This window comes from Monodon monoceros, unplaced genomic scaffold, assembly GCF_005190385.1.
Source record: "Monodon monoceros isolate NGI ecotype Baffin Bay Population unplaced genomic scaffold, NGI_Narwhal_1 Super_Scaffold_13, whole genome shotgun sequence".
Taxonomy (NCBI): Eukaryota; Metazoa; Chordata; class Mammalia; order Artiodactyla; family Monodontidae; genus Monodon; species Monodon monoceros.
In genome coordinates, this window is record NW_021703769.1 from 70,891,408 (window position 1) to 70,908,918 (window position 17,511).

The following is a 17,511-nucleotide window of genomic DNA, read 5'->3' on the forward strand; positions in this document are numbered from 1 at the left end:
GAGCCAGCGTCCTGTGTCTGGTGCAGGGAAGCCCAGAAGGTGCTCAGGATGGGGGCGGGGTAGGGCCACTTTGGTCCAGTTCTTTATTGGGGAAGAGGGTGGGGGTCACTAGGTCTTGTTCTTGCCTTTGCCTGGAGGTAGCTGGAGGGGCTGCTCGAGTGCGGTCAGCTTGCTGCTGAGCCTTTCCTCACTGGCCTTGAGCTGTTCCTCCACCAGTTGTTGGAGCTGCTCCAGTTCCTTGTTCATCTGGGTCTTGATGTAGGCCCGGAGGATGGAGACCTGGCCTGCAGGGGCAGGGAAGAAGGGACGGGTCAGAAGAGATGCCGTCTGGGGCTGAGGGATTGCCCCTAGCCAGGCAAACACAACCTTCCAGCGTGCCCCTGGGAGCTACACTAGTGGCAGTGTTGCTTCAATTCAGAAAATGTCAGCCAGCCCTTCGGTGAGAGAAAGATGGGCAGAGTGGCTATGCTGCTGCATTTTCTGGATTGCTACTTAGTAGCCTTGTGACCTTAGGCAGGTGACTTAACCTTTCCATGCCTCAGTTTCCTCTGTGTAAAATGCAGATAGTGATAGCAACTAGGATTGGGAGAGGATTAAATGGGTTAATAGATGTAAAATGTGGGAATTCCCTGGCAGTCCAGTGGTTACAACTCCACAGTTCCACTGCAGGGGGCACGGGTTCGATTCCTGGTCAGGGAGCTAAGATCCGGCAAGCTACACGGCACAGACAAAAAAAAAAAAAGGTCTCTCTCTCTCTCTCTCTCTCTCTCTCTATATATATATATATATATGCTTAAAACAGGGCCTGCCTGGCACACAGTGTTGTCAAATGTGTGCTGGCTATTACTGTCATTGGGTTGTTTTTTTTTCTTTCTAATTTTTATTTATTTATTTATGGCTGTGTTGGGTCTCCATTTCTGTGCGTGGGCTTTCTTTAGTTGTGGCGAGCGGGGGTACTCTTCCTTGTGGCACGCATATTTCTCATTGTGGTGGCTTCTCTTGTTGTGGAGCACAGGCTCTAGGCACGCGGGCTTCAGTAGTTGTGGCTCACAGGCTTAGTTGCTCCACGGCATGTGGGATCTTCCCGGACCAGGGCTTGAACCCGTGTCCATTGCATTGGCAGGTGGATTCTTAACCACTGCACCGCCAGGGAAGCCCTATTGTCATTGGTTTTATAATCCTTTTCTGGGACTCCTGCCTCACCCCCAGCAGCTGTGCTTTTATCTGTTTGCCATCTTGGACTTCTGCATAAGGAATCATTTGGAGAAAGGACACCATGACTAAAACAAAAATTCTGAAGTCCTGATATGGTCTAAACCCTTCATTTCACACCTGCCCAAAGTCACAGGGAACCCTAACCCCTCCAGGTCCTCACTTGGCTCTGGCTCTGGCTGGACCACTGTTTCTGGTTCCTCCTCATCTGGGGTGAGTGCCTGCTCCTCCACCTCTTCGCCCTCTTCTTTCTCTGCAAGCCAGAAGGCAGGAGGAGGTTTCAGCCCCAGCCCAGTCCAGCCCTCGCCCCGGCATTCTCCCTTACCCGTCTCATCCTTTGGCCAGAGCTTGGGTGCCTGTAGCCCCATGTAAGTCAAAGACAGATCCAGCCGCACCTGGGAAGAGGGAGGAAGACGTCTGCACTGAGGGAAAGGGGGGAGATGAGGGGTGGCTTCTTGTAGCCCATGGCCCAGTACCTGGGGTGTGAAGACATATTTGTAGAGCTTGAAGTGGCGGAAGTAGGTGTTGACCACATAATCTGCCAGGGCCAGCAGCTGTTCCTCCTTAAAGAGGTTGATACTGAAGGGGGGCCGCTGTGGGGATGATTGGGAGTTAGAGGACTGACCACCTCCTGAAGCCCTCACCTTTTCTCCAAGTGCCCGGCAATCCAGGAGCAGGAAGAGCCCACTGTGGCCTTCAGAGGAAGATGAGGGTCATGTGTGTAAGAGAGGGTGGGAGGCTGGGCTAGACCTTATCTGGGGGGAGAGTGAAACTGACCTTGATTCCGTGGCAAAAAAGAACACTGGTGAAGTAGCGGTAACATTCCTCCACGTTGCCCAAGGGGGTTGCTGGGAGGGAAGGCAAGATGTGACAGTGAGTACCCTCCCTGATAATCATTCATTTTAGTCACTCAACAGGTACTTATTGAGCATGAGCTTTAGAAGTAGAAAGATATAGGCAACAAATATTGAGTACCCACTGTGCACTGTTCTGGGCACTGAACCAGACAAGTTCCTGCCCTTAAGAAGCGTATTTTCTAGTGGAAGTGATGGACAATAAACCAAGAAATACATAGTTTAGCTCTCGTTAAACATTCTGTAGAAAATTAGTTCCAGGAGTAAAGCAAGAGCTTTTATTGAGCACTGTGCATATATCTACATCTATTATATATAATATTTCTCAGAACAGTTTCATAACGTTAGTGCTGTAGCCTTATTATAGATAAGGAAATAAAGAATTTCAAAGGTGAAATAACGGGTGTGATACTGCTGCTAGTGATGACAGAACAAAGATTTCAGGTGCTAATCCTGCTTTTACTTCCCCTGGTCACTTGTGCCAGCCTTCTTCTCTCCCCTGGACTCACAGCCTTCGGGGGCCTTCTCTTACCAATACAGGCCTTGTGAAGATCTTGGAGCAGGGCACAAGCCGTTGATGTCTGCTCCAGGGAGAAGCCTTGTTGGCGGCAGAAGATGAGTGCATGGGAGAAGAGGTCCAGGGTGATGGCGTCCCGCAGGCTCTGCGCAGGAGAGCCTAGTCCCAACAGCTCGGCCAGCACCCTTGGGAGGGAGAGAGGAAGGAATGAGCGACAACCGGAGCCTCTCTTCACCGCCCCACACTAGTGTACAACAGGCTTTGGAGCCAGGCATTCCTCATGCCTTCCCAGCCCATCCACCTCCCAGCCTTCCCCAAGAGCTAGCTCTTATTCCCCTCCCTGCTCCCGCCGCGTACTCCCTCATCTCCTCAACGTTGGCTGTCTTCTCCAGCCTGTGCATGGAATGGATGTCCAGGTACTTCCTGTCATAGGAAAAGAGGGGAAAAGGTGTTGGTGGCCATTATGCATTACCCTCATAACAGGGCTATGCTAGAGCACTGGACTGGGAACCAAGAGACCTGAGTTAGAGGTTTGGCCCTTCCACTGAATTGCTTTGTAACCTTAGGCAGGTCACTTCCCTCTCTGGGCCTCACTTTCTCCATCTGTAAATAGAGGGTATGGCCAAAATGAACTCTTATGATCCTCTTCATTTCTAAAGCGTAGGGTTAGGAAACTTGAGTTCTGGTCTCTGCCACTCCCTACTGTATAACTGGGCAAGTCTCCCTCTGTGAACCTCAGTGTCCCCATTTGTACAATGCTCCATAGAGGCACTAATACTACATTTACATTCTCAGTCTTTGGCTCCCCTCTTCTCACACTCTCTTTGGACTGGGGCAGCAGGAGACCTGACTTAGTCATCTCGGGTAATTGCATCTCTGGGCCTCAGTCTCCTCATCTGTAAAATGAGGATACCGTTGCTGTTTGACAGGATTGTGGGGAAGCCCTAAAGGAATAATACAAGTGTGAAGGGTAACTTTCCCCCAAAGCTCTTCACACTCACCATATGCAGATCCGGGGCTGGGGCAGTGGCGGCTGCAGAGAGAAAGCGGATTGGGAAAGGCAGAGCTGTGTTGTTCATGGCCCCTAGTTCTTGAGCCGTTGCGAATCTCTAGCGGGCCTAAGAACGCGCTAACTTGCCTTCTCATCTTAAAGACTAGCTACGAGCAATGCTGGCGGGCTGGGCTTCAGCGACCCCTAAGTACTATTCATGAGCATATTAACAACGGGGGGTCACACACCCCTGTCTCTTCACCAAGGCAGCCCGGGAAACGTCTTGAACGTTAGAAAGCATAACGACGGGTGGCGCCCTGCTGGGGAGCCCTTTTATAAACATTCATGAGCGGACGACTCTGTCCAGTCCTCACCGGGAACAAGTCGGCTGCAGGATCTTCATCCGCATTCACCGAAGCCACGGTCCCCGACTCGGTATGCACACCTGTTCCCATCCGCGTGGCCGATTCATCCAATGACCTGAGGTCTTTCTTGGGTTCTCTCCGCAGTTCGTAGTGCTGTTCAAGCTCCGATTGCATTTTCAGTCCCTGGAATTGGCTGGACTTCCGGCGGATCATCTTGTCGCTCCTCTGTGCCGCGGGGCACCACAGGTTCTGTCCTGCCTCGATTCTGGGACAGCCGATTCTCCGGCAGAGGCTGCCAAGGCCTGGACCTCTATCGACGCTTCAAGCCAATCCACGCTGCAGAGAGGCCCGGTGCAGCCAATCCGCTGGGGGCGTCTTCCTCCGTCTCAACGGTGACCGTTGCTAAGGGGGTTCTTGGAGCAAGAGAGAAAGTGTACGGCGCTCGCCAATCAGTGAGAAGAGAATGCGCGTGCGTAATAAGCCGCAAGGCCCGCCCCCGTGCCCTCGCTTCAAAGTTGCTATTCTGAGGCAGGCGATGTCATTAGGACTGGAGAGTGGAAGTGTGTTGTCGGTTACCATAGGAACTGCCTACTGGCCAATCACTGAGAGGAAGAGGCGGTGTTCAGGAAGAAACCAAACGGAACCCGAAAGGCGGCACAAAGCGCGACCAATAGAAACAGGAAGTGGAGAAGATTTCGCCACATCCGGTACTGCCTGTGGCGCCTGCGCTCTGTGCTGGGGAGGCCAGTGACGTCCAGGGGAGTCCAAGATGGTGGCGATGGGGTAATTCTGCTGCCGGTGAGGGGCCCGGAGCCGGCGGGGCGGGGTCCAGCAGGTGGGTGCGGACGAGGCTCGGGGCCGCAGGAGCTCCGGCCGCTTCCACATCTCTGCTCTCTGTGTTCTGCAGGTGACGGAAGCGTCGCCTCCGCCTGCCTGACGTGCCTCGGGAGAGCCTGCGCCGCTCCTCCCCGCCGCGGCCATGTCTGGGCCCGGCAACAAACGCGCCGCCGGCGATGGGGGCTCGGGGCCCCCAGAGAAGAAGCTGAGTCGCGAGGAGAAGACCACAACCACGCTTATAGAGCCCATTCGTCTTGGGGGCATCTCTTCCACGGTTCGTGGGCTCCTGTTTCAGGCCTCACAACTTACCAGAACTCCCATCTCTGTTCTCCGTCCACGTCGTCCAGAACCTTACTCCCAGTTCCCCAGGTTTAGCAAGATCCACTTTTCAGAACACTCTGTTGAAAGAAACCGAGGACACGACGTCTGCCTTCCCTTTACAGATAGGAAAACAGGTTTCCAGAGGGCGTGTGACTTGTCAAAGACTTCAGAGTTAGGAAGAGGCAGAAGCAGAACGTGACCCTCCTCACAACCGAGACGCTTTCTCTGTGGGTGTCTGAGCCTCTTTAAATCCTGTTAGCAGTTAGTCTGGGGATACTCCCCTCTCCCATCCATTCCATTTTGCTTTTCTTTGTCTCTTTCTATGATTGGGTTATTGGTCCCTGCTTGACCGTCTTCTCGGCCCCTTTGTTTCCTTGGTAGGAGGAGATGGACTTGAAGGTTTTGCAGTTCAAGAATAAGAAACTGGCAGAGCGGTTGGAACAGAGACAGGCTTGTGAAGATGAACTCCGAGAACGAATTGAGAAGTTGGAGAAGCGGCAGGCCACAGATGACGCCACACTCCTCATTGTCAATCGCTACTGGGCCCAGGTGGATGCCCTTCTACTTTCCAAGACCTGGCCTTGATCCAGCTGCCAATCCTCAGACTCCTCTGTTAGGAAAGGAGTATCATGCTGGGAAGCACCTGAGGGATTCATAACATTTTTGGTGCTTTCTCCCTTCAGCTGGATGAAACTGTGGAAGCCCTTCTCCGACACCATGAGAGCCAGGGGGAGCTGTCTTCGGGGACAGAGGCGCCTGGGACCCAGGAGGGGCCAACACGTGATGAGACCCCTCTCACAGAGCCAGGGACATCGGAGCTGAGGGGTAGGGCCAGAGCCCTGGGATCTGGGAAGCTTAATTAAGTTCTGGGGAAGGTCCTGGAGAGGAGGGAACTTTGACATTAGGCTGCTGAATTCCCTGCTTGCGCGCGCGCGCGCGCACAGACACACACACACACACACACACACACAAATTGATTTCATATCTGGGCAGCAAAGGGCAGTGGGTAAGAACACAGGTTTTGGAATCTGAGTGACATGGTTAAGAGTGCAATTCTTGTTTTGACACTCTTAGTTCAAAAAAGTATTAAATGCTGACTGTGTAGTTGACATTGTTGTAGCTTTGGAGGAAACAAAGAAAATAAAAAAGAAATACTTACTGCCTCAACCATTAGAGAGGAAATGATCATAAACCATAAGAAAAAAGTATAGGGGTCCCTGAATGGGAATTAGTGTGTATGCACACTAGTTTAGCTTGGGAAGGCAGAGAAGGCCTTCCCTGAGGAAGTGATTTGGTAGCTCTCTGGCTTTGAGGAAATTACCTCACTGAACTGCAGTTATTTCACTTTTAAGATGGGGATAACAACAGTACTACAGGTGTTGGTTATGTTGACTCAGTGAGCCATAGAGAGTTGAAGGAGGCGATCTGGAACTTGGTAAAGAGTGGTGGTAGCTGTTACCATTATCCTCATGAGGGTCTGTCCGTCCCTCCCAGAGCCCCTGCCAATGCAGCTGCGGCCACCTCTCAGTGAGCCAGCCTTGGCTTTTGTGGTGGCCCTGGGTGCAAGCAGTAGTGAGGAGGTGGAGCTGCAGCTGCAGGGCCGCATGGAATTCTCCAAGGCAGCTGTGTCCCGTGTCGTGGAGGCCTCTGACCGCCTACAGCGCCAGGTGGAGGAACTCTGTCAGCGAGTATACAGCCGAGGTTAGTTCTTTGTGTCCCCACCCCAGAGGGTCCAACTCCATTTGCATCTTTATGGTATCCCCTCCTCAGTGCTCCTGGCCCAGAGGCAGCCACAGTTCCCCAAGGAATAAATCAGCCATGTTTTCAGGTGCAGGGTTAGGCTGTTGATGGTGGCTCTCGCTTTGATTCCTGGAGTTGAGCTCTAGAGAGATGGGTGGGAGGAGTTGTTGATGCTGGGGGAGCTTCCCCCTTGTGGCTGGAGACCTCTTGGGAGCATTGTGCACGAATCTAGGTGGCAGTTGCTGATCCACGAGGCATAGCAGCACGTGCCCAGGCTTTGCAGGCAGACTGACTTCTCTCAGCCTTAGTTCTGTCAGTCCAGCCTGGGCGTTCTGAGCAGATGGCTCTCCTCTCTGAGCTGGTTTCCTCCTTTGTGCAGTGGGGACAAAGACTCCTGGCTTTGTCATGAGAAAATGGCAAGACAGCTGGTGGATCACACTGGGCAATGACCTAGCAGACTCCAGGATGAGTTAGTACTTTGACCCATTGCCTTGGACTTGGCTCTTACTCGAGCCCTCCCTTCACAGGGGACAGTGAGCCCCCCAGTGAGGCGGCTCGGGCACGCACCCGGGAGCTGGGCCGTGAGAACCGGCGACTGCAGGACTTGGCCACCCAGCTACAGGAGAAGCACCACCGCATCTCATTGGAGGTGGGAGTTGGGCTTTTAGGGTGGGATTAGAACGAGGGCAGGGTTTGGATTAGATGGGCACCCAAGGATCTCAGGGAGCTGGGTCTCTTATCTAAGTACCTGTCCCCTTCCTTGTCCCCAGTACTCTGAGCTCCAGGATAAAGTGACATCTGCAGAGACCAAAGTGCTGGAGATGGAGACGACAGTAGAAGACCTGCAGTGGGACATTGAGAAGTTGCGGAAGCGTGAGCAAAAGCTCAATAAGCACCTAGCGGAGGCCTTGGAGCAGGTAGGGTCAGACATTGGGTCAGATGGAGCCAGAGCAGGGTACTTGGGGCCCTCGCTTCTCTTCTCCACACCCATCTATTCCTCTGTCTTCTCTCCACAGCTCAACTCTGGCTACTATGTATCTGGGAGCTCCTCAGGCTTTCAGGGGGGCCAGATCACACTCAGCATGCAGAAGGTGAGCAGCAGCATTCTTCCTCGTCCCTCCCACAACCTTTTCTCTACCCTACCCTTGAACATCCCCTCAGAATTAAGGACAGACGTCCAGCTGTGGTCTCGGAGGTCTTTCCCCGTTACTCACAGTGCTCTTTATTTCATTCTTTCATATGTGTATTCAGTAAATAATTGCTGAACACTAAGTGCTAGGTACTGTGTAGGAAGCAGGCATTTTGGAGAACGAAACAGACAGGGATTAAACCTTTCATGGAGCTTAAGTTCTAGTTTGGGTAACTGACAAGAATTAGGTAAGGTCGTATGTACATCAGCTGGTTAAAAGTACCACTTAGGGGCTTCCCTGGTGGCGCAGTGGTTGAGAGTCCGCCTGCCGATGCAGGGGACACGGGTTCGTGCCCCGGTGCGGGAGGATCCCACATGCCGCGGAGCAGCTGGGCCTGTGAGCCACGGCCGCTGAGCCTGCGCGTCCGGAGCCTGTGCTCCGCAGCGGGAGAGACCACAACAGTGAGAGACCCGCGTACCGCCAAAAAAAAAAAAAAAGTATCACTTAGAAAAGAGATGTTGGGGTATGTTGGAGTCAACTGGCATTCTCAGTTGTGTAGCTGAGAAAGGGCCTTGCTGTCGCTGTCTCATTCCTTGTCCTGCTTTTGCTCTCTCAATTCTTGGTCGTTGCACACTTTTTTGGTGCTACAGGGTCACTGCGCCCTGTCTCCCCTTGCTCAGCTTGCTCTTCAGGTCTTCCAGGAAGGCTTCCCTGACCCCCTGTCAGTTACAAGCCTTGCTTCCCAGCACTGACCAGGCAGCACTGAGTTTTCTCCTACTTGCCTGGGAGCCCTTAGGAAAGTGCCTGGGTCCGGCTTGTCCCTGGGCCTTCAGAGTACATCACTGCTCTGCAGAGGGGAGCTTGGGTAGGGCATATGGTGGGGCTATGAGGGAAGCATGCGTCCTGGCCCGGCCCTGCCTCCCACTGCCCTTCCCACTCCTCAGTTTGAGATGCTGAATGCGGAGTTGGAGGAAAACCAGGAATTGGCCAATAGCCGCATGGCAGAGCTGGAGAAGCTGCAGGCGGAACTTCAGGGGGCTGTGCGGACCAATGAGCGCCTCAAGGTGAGCTGTGTTTGGGACTGGGAGGGCCTGAGCCTGCACGGTAGGAGCTGAGCTCTGAAACCTCTTGCTGATTGCCTTTGGACATCCCTGCCCCTAGGTAGCCCTGCGGAGCCTTCCTGAGGAGGTGGTACGGGAGACAGGGGAGTACCGAATGCTGCAGGCGCAGTTCTCACTGCTCTACAATGAGTCTCTGCAAGTGAAGACCCAGCTGGACGAGGCCCGTGGGCTGCTGCTGGCCACCAAGAATTCCCACCTGAGGCACATTGAGCACATGGAGGTATGCCCTTGGAACAGGGGCCGGGGGACAGGGGTAAAGGCCAGACCCTTAGGGTCAGATTGTTCCTGGGTCAAGGGTGTCAGAGGCCCTGTGTGCCTGCCAGAGGTCCCTTGGGAGTAAATTCCTCCTGAGCTGCTGAGGCCTGAGGTAGGGGGGGCTTGCCGGGAGCTAAGGGGTTGGGTGGGTCCTTAATGCCTCAACCCACAGAGTGATGAGCTGGGGCTGCAAAAGAAGCTGCGCACAGAGGTTATCCAGCTGGAGGATACGCTGGCCCAGGTACGCAAGGAGTACGAGATGCTGCGCATCGAGTTTGAACAGAACCTGGCGGCCAACGAGCAGGCGGGTATGTGGTGAGGACAGGGTTGAGGTGGGGCCTTATCTGGGATTGCTGGGCCCTGGTGTGGCCAGATGCTTATCCAGATGTAAGAGGTTAAGTCCTTTCTTCTCCCAGAGCCTCATCTCTCTGTGGAAAATGGGGACCACACCACCTGACTCAAAGGCGCAGTGAGGCTTACAGCCAGATGAGGTGGCTCATGGAGCAGACTCAGCCAGAACGGGAGCTGTCACCCTCATCCATACTTCTCTGGCCTTATGGTGCCTCTCTGAGATACTAATTCATTTTTCACAGATTTATTGAACACTTTCTATGACCCAGGCTCAGTTCTAGGCTTTGGGATGATACCAGTGAACAAAACACGACGGATCCCTGTTGTGGAGCAGTGTTATAGTGAAGGAAGACAGACAACAAAGGAGGAAAAAATTGAACGTGTATATTAGGTTGTGACAAATATATCAAGAAAAATAAAGCAGGGAGGGAAGATAGGAAGTATTATGAGAAATGCCGGGGAAATGTAACTAAGAAGATGATATTTGTTTAAAAAGCTAAAAGAAGTGGACTAACTTACTTCTGTGAATTTACAGTTAGTTAATGTGTTCCTTTGAAAGGAAATTTGGAAATATTTTAGAAGTCTGCATTAGCATAAATAGCACACATAGGCAGTGTCAAGTTATGTTTAGGTGAATTCTCTTCATTTATTTGATGAGATAACACTTTCTACATAAGGCTTCAGTTGTTATCTCCTTTGTAATGAGAGTGATGGCTCTTGCCCTGCCCCTTCCCCCACTGAGGGGTTGGGCCCTTAACCCAGGGACCAACCCAGCCTTTCAGCCCAGCCTTGGTTTCCTGTACTCTTCCAGGGCCCATCAACCGGGAGATGCGCCACCTGATCAGCAGCCTCCAAAACCACAACCACCAGCTAAAGGGGGACGCTCAGCGATACAAGCGGAAGCTGCGGGAAGTGCAGGCTGAGATTGCCAAGGTGAGGAGGGGGCTGTCTGGGGAAAGCTGCGGCTAGACCCCAGTGAGCACGTCTCACCTCAGCCCTGTTCTCTCTGTGCTTTGCAGCTCCGGGCCCAAGCCAGTGGCTCTACCCACTCCATCCCCACCCTGGGCCACCCGGAGGACTCTGGCCTGAGTGCCCCAGCCCCAGGGAAAGAAGAGGGTGGGCCAGGCCCTGTTGGTGCCCCTGACGCCAGAAAGGAGATGGCTTCAATGCCTGGTGCTGCCATTACTACCTCCTTGGTGAAGAAGGAAGACCTGGTCCCTTCTGAGGAAGAGGCCCAGGCCCTGACCCCTGGGGCCCAGGGCCCCTCCTCCCGGGCCCGAGAACCTGAGGCTAAACCCAAGCGGGAGCTTCGGGAGCGGGAAGGGCCTGGGCTGGGACCCCCATCTGTAGCCTCAGCTCTCTCAAGGACTGATCGGGAGAAGGTCAAGGTGGAGGAGGCCAAGAGGAAGGAGTCAGAGCTCCTCAAAGGTCTCCGAGCAGAGCTCAAGTGAGGCCCTGTTCCTTTCTCCTTCCCACCCCTGCCAAGTGGCCTCCAACCCTACTCACCAAGCCTTCCTCCTGTGCCTCCCCCCAGGAAGGCCCAGGAAAGTCAGAAGGAGATGAAACTGCTGCTGGACATGTATAAGTCTGCACCCAAGGAGCAGCGGGATAAGGTGCAGCTCATGGCAGCGGAACGCAAGGCCAAGGCTGAGGTGAGGGCAGGTAGGGCCTATGAGGTGTGCAGAGAGGCTGCCCCAGGGGGTTGTAACCAGAGCAGAGCCCTAGGTCAGCAGGAAGCAGTGACAAGAGAGCTCCCTCCTTCTGGTGGTTATAGGTCGATGAGCTACGGAGCCGCATCCGGGAATTAGAGGAGAGGGATCGGAGGGAGAGCAAGAAGATCGCGGATGAGGATGCCCTGCGGCGCATTCGTCAGGCAGAGGAGCAGATAGAACACCTGCAACGCAAGTTGGGTGCCACCAAGCAGGTGCGACCCCGTTCTGGTCCCCTTGCTTCTGAATATTGGAATTCCCTAAACCTCCTGTTCTAGCACATGACCTGGGTCCATTCTGTGGTTCTTTGCTCAGCCATATTTTCCTGTGGTTTCCCCACTGTCGTCTTGTCCATCTACTACATTCCATCTTGTCCCTGCCCACTTGCTGCAGGAGGAGGAGGCTCTGCTCTCAGAGATGGATGTGACAGGCCAGGCTTTTGAGGACATGCAGGAGCAGAATGGGCGGCTGCTACAGCAGTTGCGGGAAAAGGATGATGCCAACTTTAAGCTGATGTCAGAGCGGATCAAGGCCAACCAGATTCATAAGCTACTGCGGGAGGAGAAGGATGAGCTGGGCGAGCAGGTTCTTGGCCTCAAGTCCCAGGTATGGCTGCCCTGGGCTTGTTAGAGTGGAGCTGGAGAGGCAGGGGCTCCCCAGCACTGAGTCCCCACCCCTGTCCTCAGGTGGATGCCCAGCTGCTGACCGTGCAGAAGCTGGAGGAAAAAGAGCGGGCCTTGCAGGGCAGCCTCGGGGGTGTGGAGAAGGAGCTGACACTGCGCAGCCAGGCCCTGGAGCTCAACAAGAGGAAGGTGAGGCCAGACCTGTGCGAGGGGACAGCAACCTGGGATGCTGGCTCACAGCCTCACTTTGTGACTCTGCCTAGAGAACTTGAAGCAGATGACCTGGGCCAAAGTCTGGCTCTGCTTCATCTCAGAGCCCAGCTCATGTCTCAGACACTTACTGTGTTCCAGACTGTGCTGGAGGACTTTGCATGCTTGGTCACATTTCAGTCTGAAAATAATCCTACAACAGTTTTTGTTGTTACCTTTCATAAATAAGAAGGTTGAGGCTCAGGGAGGTAGCTGACTTGCTCAAGAAAGAGTGGGACTGGAATTTGGGCCCGGGGTCTCCTTGGCTCCACAGTCCACGTCCTGACCACTGCATTGGTTAGCTGTGAAATGTGCATGGTGGTCTCTGCCATGTAGTTGTATTAAACCTAAGAAATGTTTAGCTTGTGGTAGTTATTCTTCTGAGGGTAACAGAGTTAGGAATGATCTGTGGCGCCCTCTTGGTGACATCACTCCTCTAGCTTATGGTAAAGGCTTAAGATTAACATTGACTTTCATCTTTTTTCCCCTTCTGGACTTTTTTCCTTCTCCATTTGGCTCATTCATTTAAGCAGTATTAGTCATACCCTTGCTATATACCAGGACCTGCACTGAGTGCTGGGGAGATCACGGGAACAAGACCGTCCTGCTGGAAGTGGGAACTTCCAGTTTTGAGGGGCAGATAGCAAGCCAATAATCCCACAGACAAAATAACATTATTACAGGTCATAGCATGTTTTGTGGGGGGGGGGCACGCTGCACAGCTTGTGGGCCACGGCAGTGAAAGCCTGGAATCCTAACTACTAGGCCACCAGGGAACTCACAGTATGTCTTATGAAGGAAATAGAGACGGATGAAAGAAAAATAGGACAGCGTGTCTCAGGAGGTGACATTTGAGCTGAGGCCTCAGGGGGTTGCAGGAAAAAAATGTGTGTTGAGGGGAGCAGAAAGAGGAGCCCGGTGAAGCCTCAAAGACAGGAGAGAGCGTTATGCAGTTGAGGAACTGAAGGTGTTGGGAATGAGGTAGACTAGGAGGAGGTGAGCGTTCAGAGGTCAGGAGACAGAACCAGTTCCAGTGAAGATACTGGACTTATCCCAAGAGCAGGAATCACTGGATGGTTGACACAAGCATCTGTGGGCCATGGCTCCACATGCCTGACTCCCCAGGCTCAGGCAAACGGTGCCCCTCCTCCCCGCTCCACCCACCTCAGGCTGTGGAAGCAGCTCAGCTGGCCGAGGACCTGAAGGTACAGCTGGAGCACGTGCAGACACGGCTGCGAGAGATCCAGCCTTGCCTGGCAGAGAGCCGGGCTGCCCGTGAGAAAGAGAGCTTCAACCTCAAGAGGGCTCAGGTGTGTAGTAGGCAGGGGGTGGGGGCGGGGTGGGGGCAGGAGGTTCAGATTGAGGACCCTTGCACTCAGCCTAGCCCCTCTCCTGCCCCAGGAGGACATCTCGCGGCTGCGGCGCAAGCTGGAGAAGCAGAGGAAGGTGGAGGTTTACGCAGATGCCGATGAAATCCTCCAGGAGGAGATCAAGGAGTACAAGGTGGGGCCTTGGGGCTGGGTTGTGCTCCAGGAATCTTAGATGACCTAGGAATCTTAGATGGGGGGTTGGTGAGAGCTCTGGTGGGTAGTCTGGGGAACCCAGAAATAAGGTAGGGTGGCAAAACCTGCGCAGAACCCGATGTGGAGAATCAGATAACAAGTATGGTACACATACTATGTGCCAGGCAGAGTGCCTGGCTAGGTATGAGAGGGCTAGGCACTAGACCTGGTCTCAGATCTCTTGAAACTGACAGTCTGTTGGAGGAGGCAGCCAAGTAATTCTCCCATCTGAGTGATGAGCAGTGTGATGGCAGAGGCCAGAGGGGCTGTGGGAAATCAGGGGAGCCCCTTAACAGCCCTGGTGGTCAGCAGGCTTCCTGGAAGGAATATCATCCAAAGAAAAACTGAAGAGTGAGTCAGGGTTGGCCGTGATGAACAGGGATGAAACGGTTCCAGCAAAGGGAAAGGCAGAGGTGGAGGCCCTTAGTTGAGAGAGGCGTGCTGGAGGACAGAGCTGGACAGTCGTAGTTGCAGGACAGAACGTGGGTTTTGTGGTGAGTGACAAGCCTGGTGGGAGTTGGGCAGTGTTAGATCCTGAAGGGTTTGTAAACCAGGTTGAGCTGCTTGGCGTATCCTGTAGTCAGTGTGCAGAGAGCGATGTCTCAAGGATGTTGAGGATGAGGTGCCTGTGGGACTTCTTGGGAGGCTGTCTGGGAAGGCACTCAAAGCAAAAGGGCTGGTGTGGAGGACAGGAGTTTGTGGGGGATTGTCAGCAGAGGCAAAGGCAGAAGCCACATATAACTGTTGTCACCCAGGGAGGGTCTGTGGCATGACACGGAACAGGGGTCACTCCCCCTGAGGAGCCTCGAAACTTAAATGGACAGAGGAAGAGGAGCCTGTAGCTTAGGAGGAAGGAGAGCGATCTAGAGGGAATTGATTGGGGAAGAGTTTCAAGGAGGCAGGGGTGAGCTCAGAACTGCCAAGAAGGCAAATGAAGCAGGTGTTGAGAGATGCCTCTTGGATTTGGCAGCCTTGGTGGGAGTTCTTGGGCAGAGGTGGAGGTGGAGGTCAGATCACCTGGACTCTCACCTACTGCAGTGAGGAAAGGGTGGAGAGTGAGTCAGTAAGTAGACAACCTGTTGAAGCAGTTTGGCCTTGAAGGGGCAGAGGCAGCTCGAGGCAGCCATGAGGGAGCAGGGAAGGGTTTTTGGAGAAACCACAGACTGCAGCCTGTCAAATGCTGATGGGTAGGGTTCTGAGAGCTAGGGAAGAGGTGATGCTTGTGGGGAGTTGCTGAGGTGGCGGGCAGGGCAGAGGATGAATGTTGGGAATGCTGAGTTGTGGGAATTTCCTGTCTGGAGTTGGAAGTGAGACCTGGTGGCAGGTGGGAAGTTTCAAGATAGGAGAGGAGATTTGTAAAACCTCCTTAGAGAGAAATGAATCCCAGGACCCACAGCAGGATTTCTGGGCAGCACCAGGGATGGGCCCAGTTGAGGGTTGAGAACAGCAGATTTCTAGTGGCACTGCCATATCCAGCTGTGACTTACCAGATGCAGGTAAGAAGGTAGAGAGAAGAAGGTGGAGAGAAGGTAGACAGTCGGCTTAAGCCAGGATTGGGGTTTTGCTAGAGAAGGCCAGAGGGGCAAGAGATGAAGCCCCAGGGCAGAGGAGCTCAGGTTGGAGCCTGTGGGTCATTGACCTTTAGAGGGGACATGTGACCACTGGCCATCACCACCCAGATTAGAGTCTAGACTGTGCTACTTTCTAGTTTTGAAACCTGGGCTTTTGAGCCTCAGTTTCCTCATCTGGAGGGTGCTTATCCCTACCTCCTAGGGCTATGGTGAGAGTTAGGTGCAGTCTGCTCTGTGGTGGCCTTAGTCTGGACCACCTCTTGCTATCAGCTTGGGATCCGGGCCCTGTCAGGATTGTTCCTGAGCTGATGCCTTTGCCCTGCCCAGGCGCGGTTGACCTGCCCCTGCTGTAACACCCGCAAGAAGGATGCAGTCCTCACCAAGTGCTTCCACGTTTTCTGCTTCGAGTGCGTACGGGGCCGCTATGAGGCCCGCCAGAGGAAGTGCCCCAAGTGCAACGCAGCCTTTGGTGCCCATGACTTCCACCGTGTCTACATCAGCTGAACCCGTAACTCAGGGGACTTTGGAACACCCATGGACCCTGGGGGCTGTGCCTCCAGTCCATCCCCACCCCACACCCAGTGGCCCCCACCCTCCATTCTGGACCCTGTGGGCCCAGCCCCTCCCCATGTAGTTGGTTTTGGGGGCCCCAGTGCATGCTAGTGGGAGTGGGATTAACCAAGCTCAGTTTCACCTTTTCCCCAAGGTCAGAACTACAGCCTAGGGGGCACTTGCCCTGCACAAAAGGTCTGCTGTGAGAGGCCTGAGGGGCCCAGAGCACTCAACAGAACTTCTTGGAACCTGGCCCTAAACCTTCTCCAACTGACTCCACGGGCCCATCCCAGCCCTAAAGGGGAAATTCCCCAGGCTGTGACTTCCCACACAAGTGGAAGTTCACTACCTTCTTACACACCCACAAGTAAGGACCAGGGGTGGGTCAGATCCCCAGCTCCTTGCTCTGAGACTGGGCTCTGGGGCCCAGGGAGTTTCTTTACCCTCTGCTCCCCAGACCTGGGCAGACCTTCCCTCCTGTGGAGTTCCTTGGGCTCTTTGGTCTGGTCTTATACTAAGAGCACCTCCTTGGTGGGGGCACTGTCTTCTGGGAAGCTCTAAGGTTGCTGCAGTCACCTTGCACTCATCTTGGGAGTGCTGAACTAAGATCATCAGTTTCTATTCTAATCAGACCCCTCCCAATCTCTACTTTGCTTCCAGGCCCCACTTACAGCCCTGATGCTTCCCAGGGCTCCGCTGGGTCCCCAGCCCTGACCCTGCTTTCATCCTGGTGGCCTTAACTTTAGTGGAGGCAGAACTTCCAGGGGGAAAAAGGGACAGACTAGCATGCTGGGCCGACTTCCAATCATTCCAGGTAGAAGAGCATCTAACACCCTGTGACTGAGCCTATACCCACAATGCTTCCTGTGCTGCCTGCCCAAGCAAACTCTATGGGCTGTGAAGGCAGTATGCAGGGGCCTGGAAGGTGGAGCTGCTGAGAGGTGCAAGGCTCCTCTTGGCCCCTGCTCTAGAGATGTCTTGTATAGGCTGTTAATTGTTTTGAATAAACGTCCAATCCTCAGCCTATAGTCCGGGTAGCCAGGCTTCCTGCCCTAAATGTGGTTCCGGATTTTGGCTGTTATACTTGTTCCCAGCGCTGCCCTGGCTGGCGTGTGAACCTGGAGGGCCTGCACAGATGAGACCCCCCACTCCCAACACCTGGTTAGACTGGGCCTTTGGGAGGGGCGCGTCTGCAGGGAGAAAGCGTCGTGGTCAGCACTCTGTCGCCAGCCGGCCCCACCTGTTCCCATGGGAAGGGGCTGACACACTCTGGATCTCCGCATCTCTGCCGGCCGGTCCGTGCGGGCTCGCGACAGCCCGCGCAGTCATTGGCGGCAGGGATGCTGGGAACCCCGAAGTGCATCCTGGGAAATGTAGTTCCATATTGGCACTTCTAGGCAAGATCCTCGGAGGGGAGAGCCGGGTCCCCGGTTGTGCTGGCCAGAGGCGGGCCTGGACCCAGTCTGTGGGCCGTTTTTCCCCAGTGGCTTCACCCGCCTTTCCCCGTCGGACGGACAAGCAGGACGCCTCAGCAGGTGACTTATTTCATTG

The 17,511-nt window shown here is 54.1% G+C and overlaps 2 protein-coding genes across 8 annotated transcripts; one reads left to right on the forward strand and one right to left on the reverse strand.

Annotated features, from left to right (window-relative positions):
- Positions 1-38: 38 nt before the first annotated feature.
- On the reverse strand, positions 39-4,403 carry CCDC189 (coiled-coil domain containing 189). Of its 6 annotated transcripts, XM_029219504.1 has the most exons (9): positions 3,949-4,403; positions 3,585-3,616; positions 2,941-3,006; positions 2,599-2,768; positions 1,990-2,060; positions 1,689-1,805; positions 1,538-1,607; positions 1,376-1,465; positions 65-284 (listed from the first exon to the last, which is right to left on the reverse strand). In XM_029219504.1, the coding sequence occupies exons 1-9, from the start codon at positions 4,150-4,152 to the stop codon at positions 109-111; spliced, it is 996 nt and encodes a 331-aa protein (XP_029075337.1). In that variant the 5' UTR covers positions 4,153-4,403; the 3' UTR covers positions 65-108. The 6 variants fall into 6 exon arrangements, with proteins under 6 accessions (XP_029075340.1, XP_029075336.1, XP_029075335.1 ...); XM_029219507.1 differs by lacking the exon at positions 1,376-1,465 and having other exon boundaries at positions 39-284; XM_029219503.1 differs by having other exon boundaries at positions 39-284; positions 1,376-1,607.
- Positions 4,404-4,566: 163 nt separating this feature from the next.
- On the forward strand, positions 4,567-16,985 carry RNF40 (ring finger protein 40). Of its 2 annotated transcripts, XM_029219490.1 has the most exons (20): positions 4,567-4,737; positions 4,847-5,050; positions 5,479-5,646; positions 5,781-5,922; positions 6,592-6,798; positions 7,365-7,486; positions 7,608-7,754; positions 7,854-7,928; positions 8,912-9,031; positions 9,129-9,308; positions 9,516-9,651; positions 10,506-10,627; positions 10,714-11,141; positions 11,229-11,346; positions 11,469-11,618; positions 11,797-12,009; positions 12,090-12,215; positions 13,445-13,585; positions 13,677-13,778; positions 15,736-16,985. In XM_029219490.1, exons 2-20 carry the CDS (start codon positions 4,919-4,921, stop codon positions 15,910-15,912), a joined length of 3,006 nt encoding a protein of 1,001 aa, XP_029075323.1. In that variant the 5' UTR covers positions 4,567-4,737; positions 4,847-4,918; the 3' UTR covers positions 15,913-16,985. The 2 variants fall into 2 exon arrangements, with proteins under 2 accessions (XP_029075323.1, XP_029075324.1); XM_029219491.1 differs by lacking the exons at positions 4,567-4,737; positions 4,847-5,050 and adding an exon at positions 5,074-5,324 and having other exon boundaries at positions 15,736-16,981.
- The last annotated feature ends 526 nt before the right edge of the window (positions 16,986-17,511 follow it).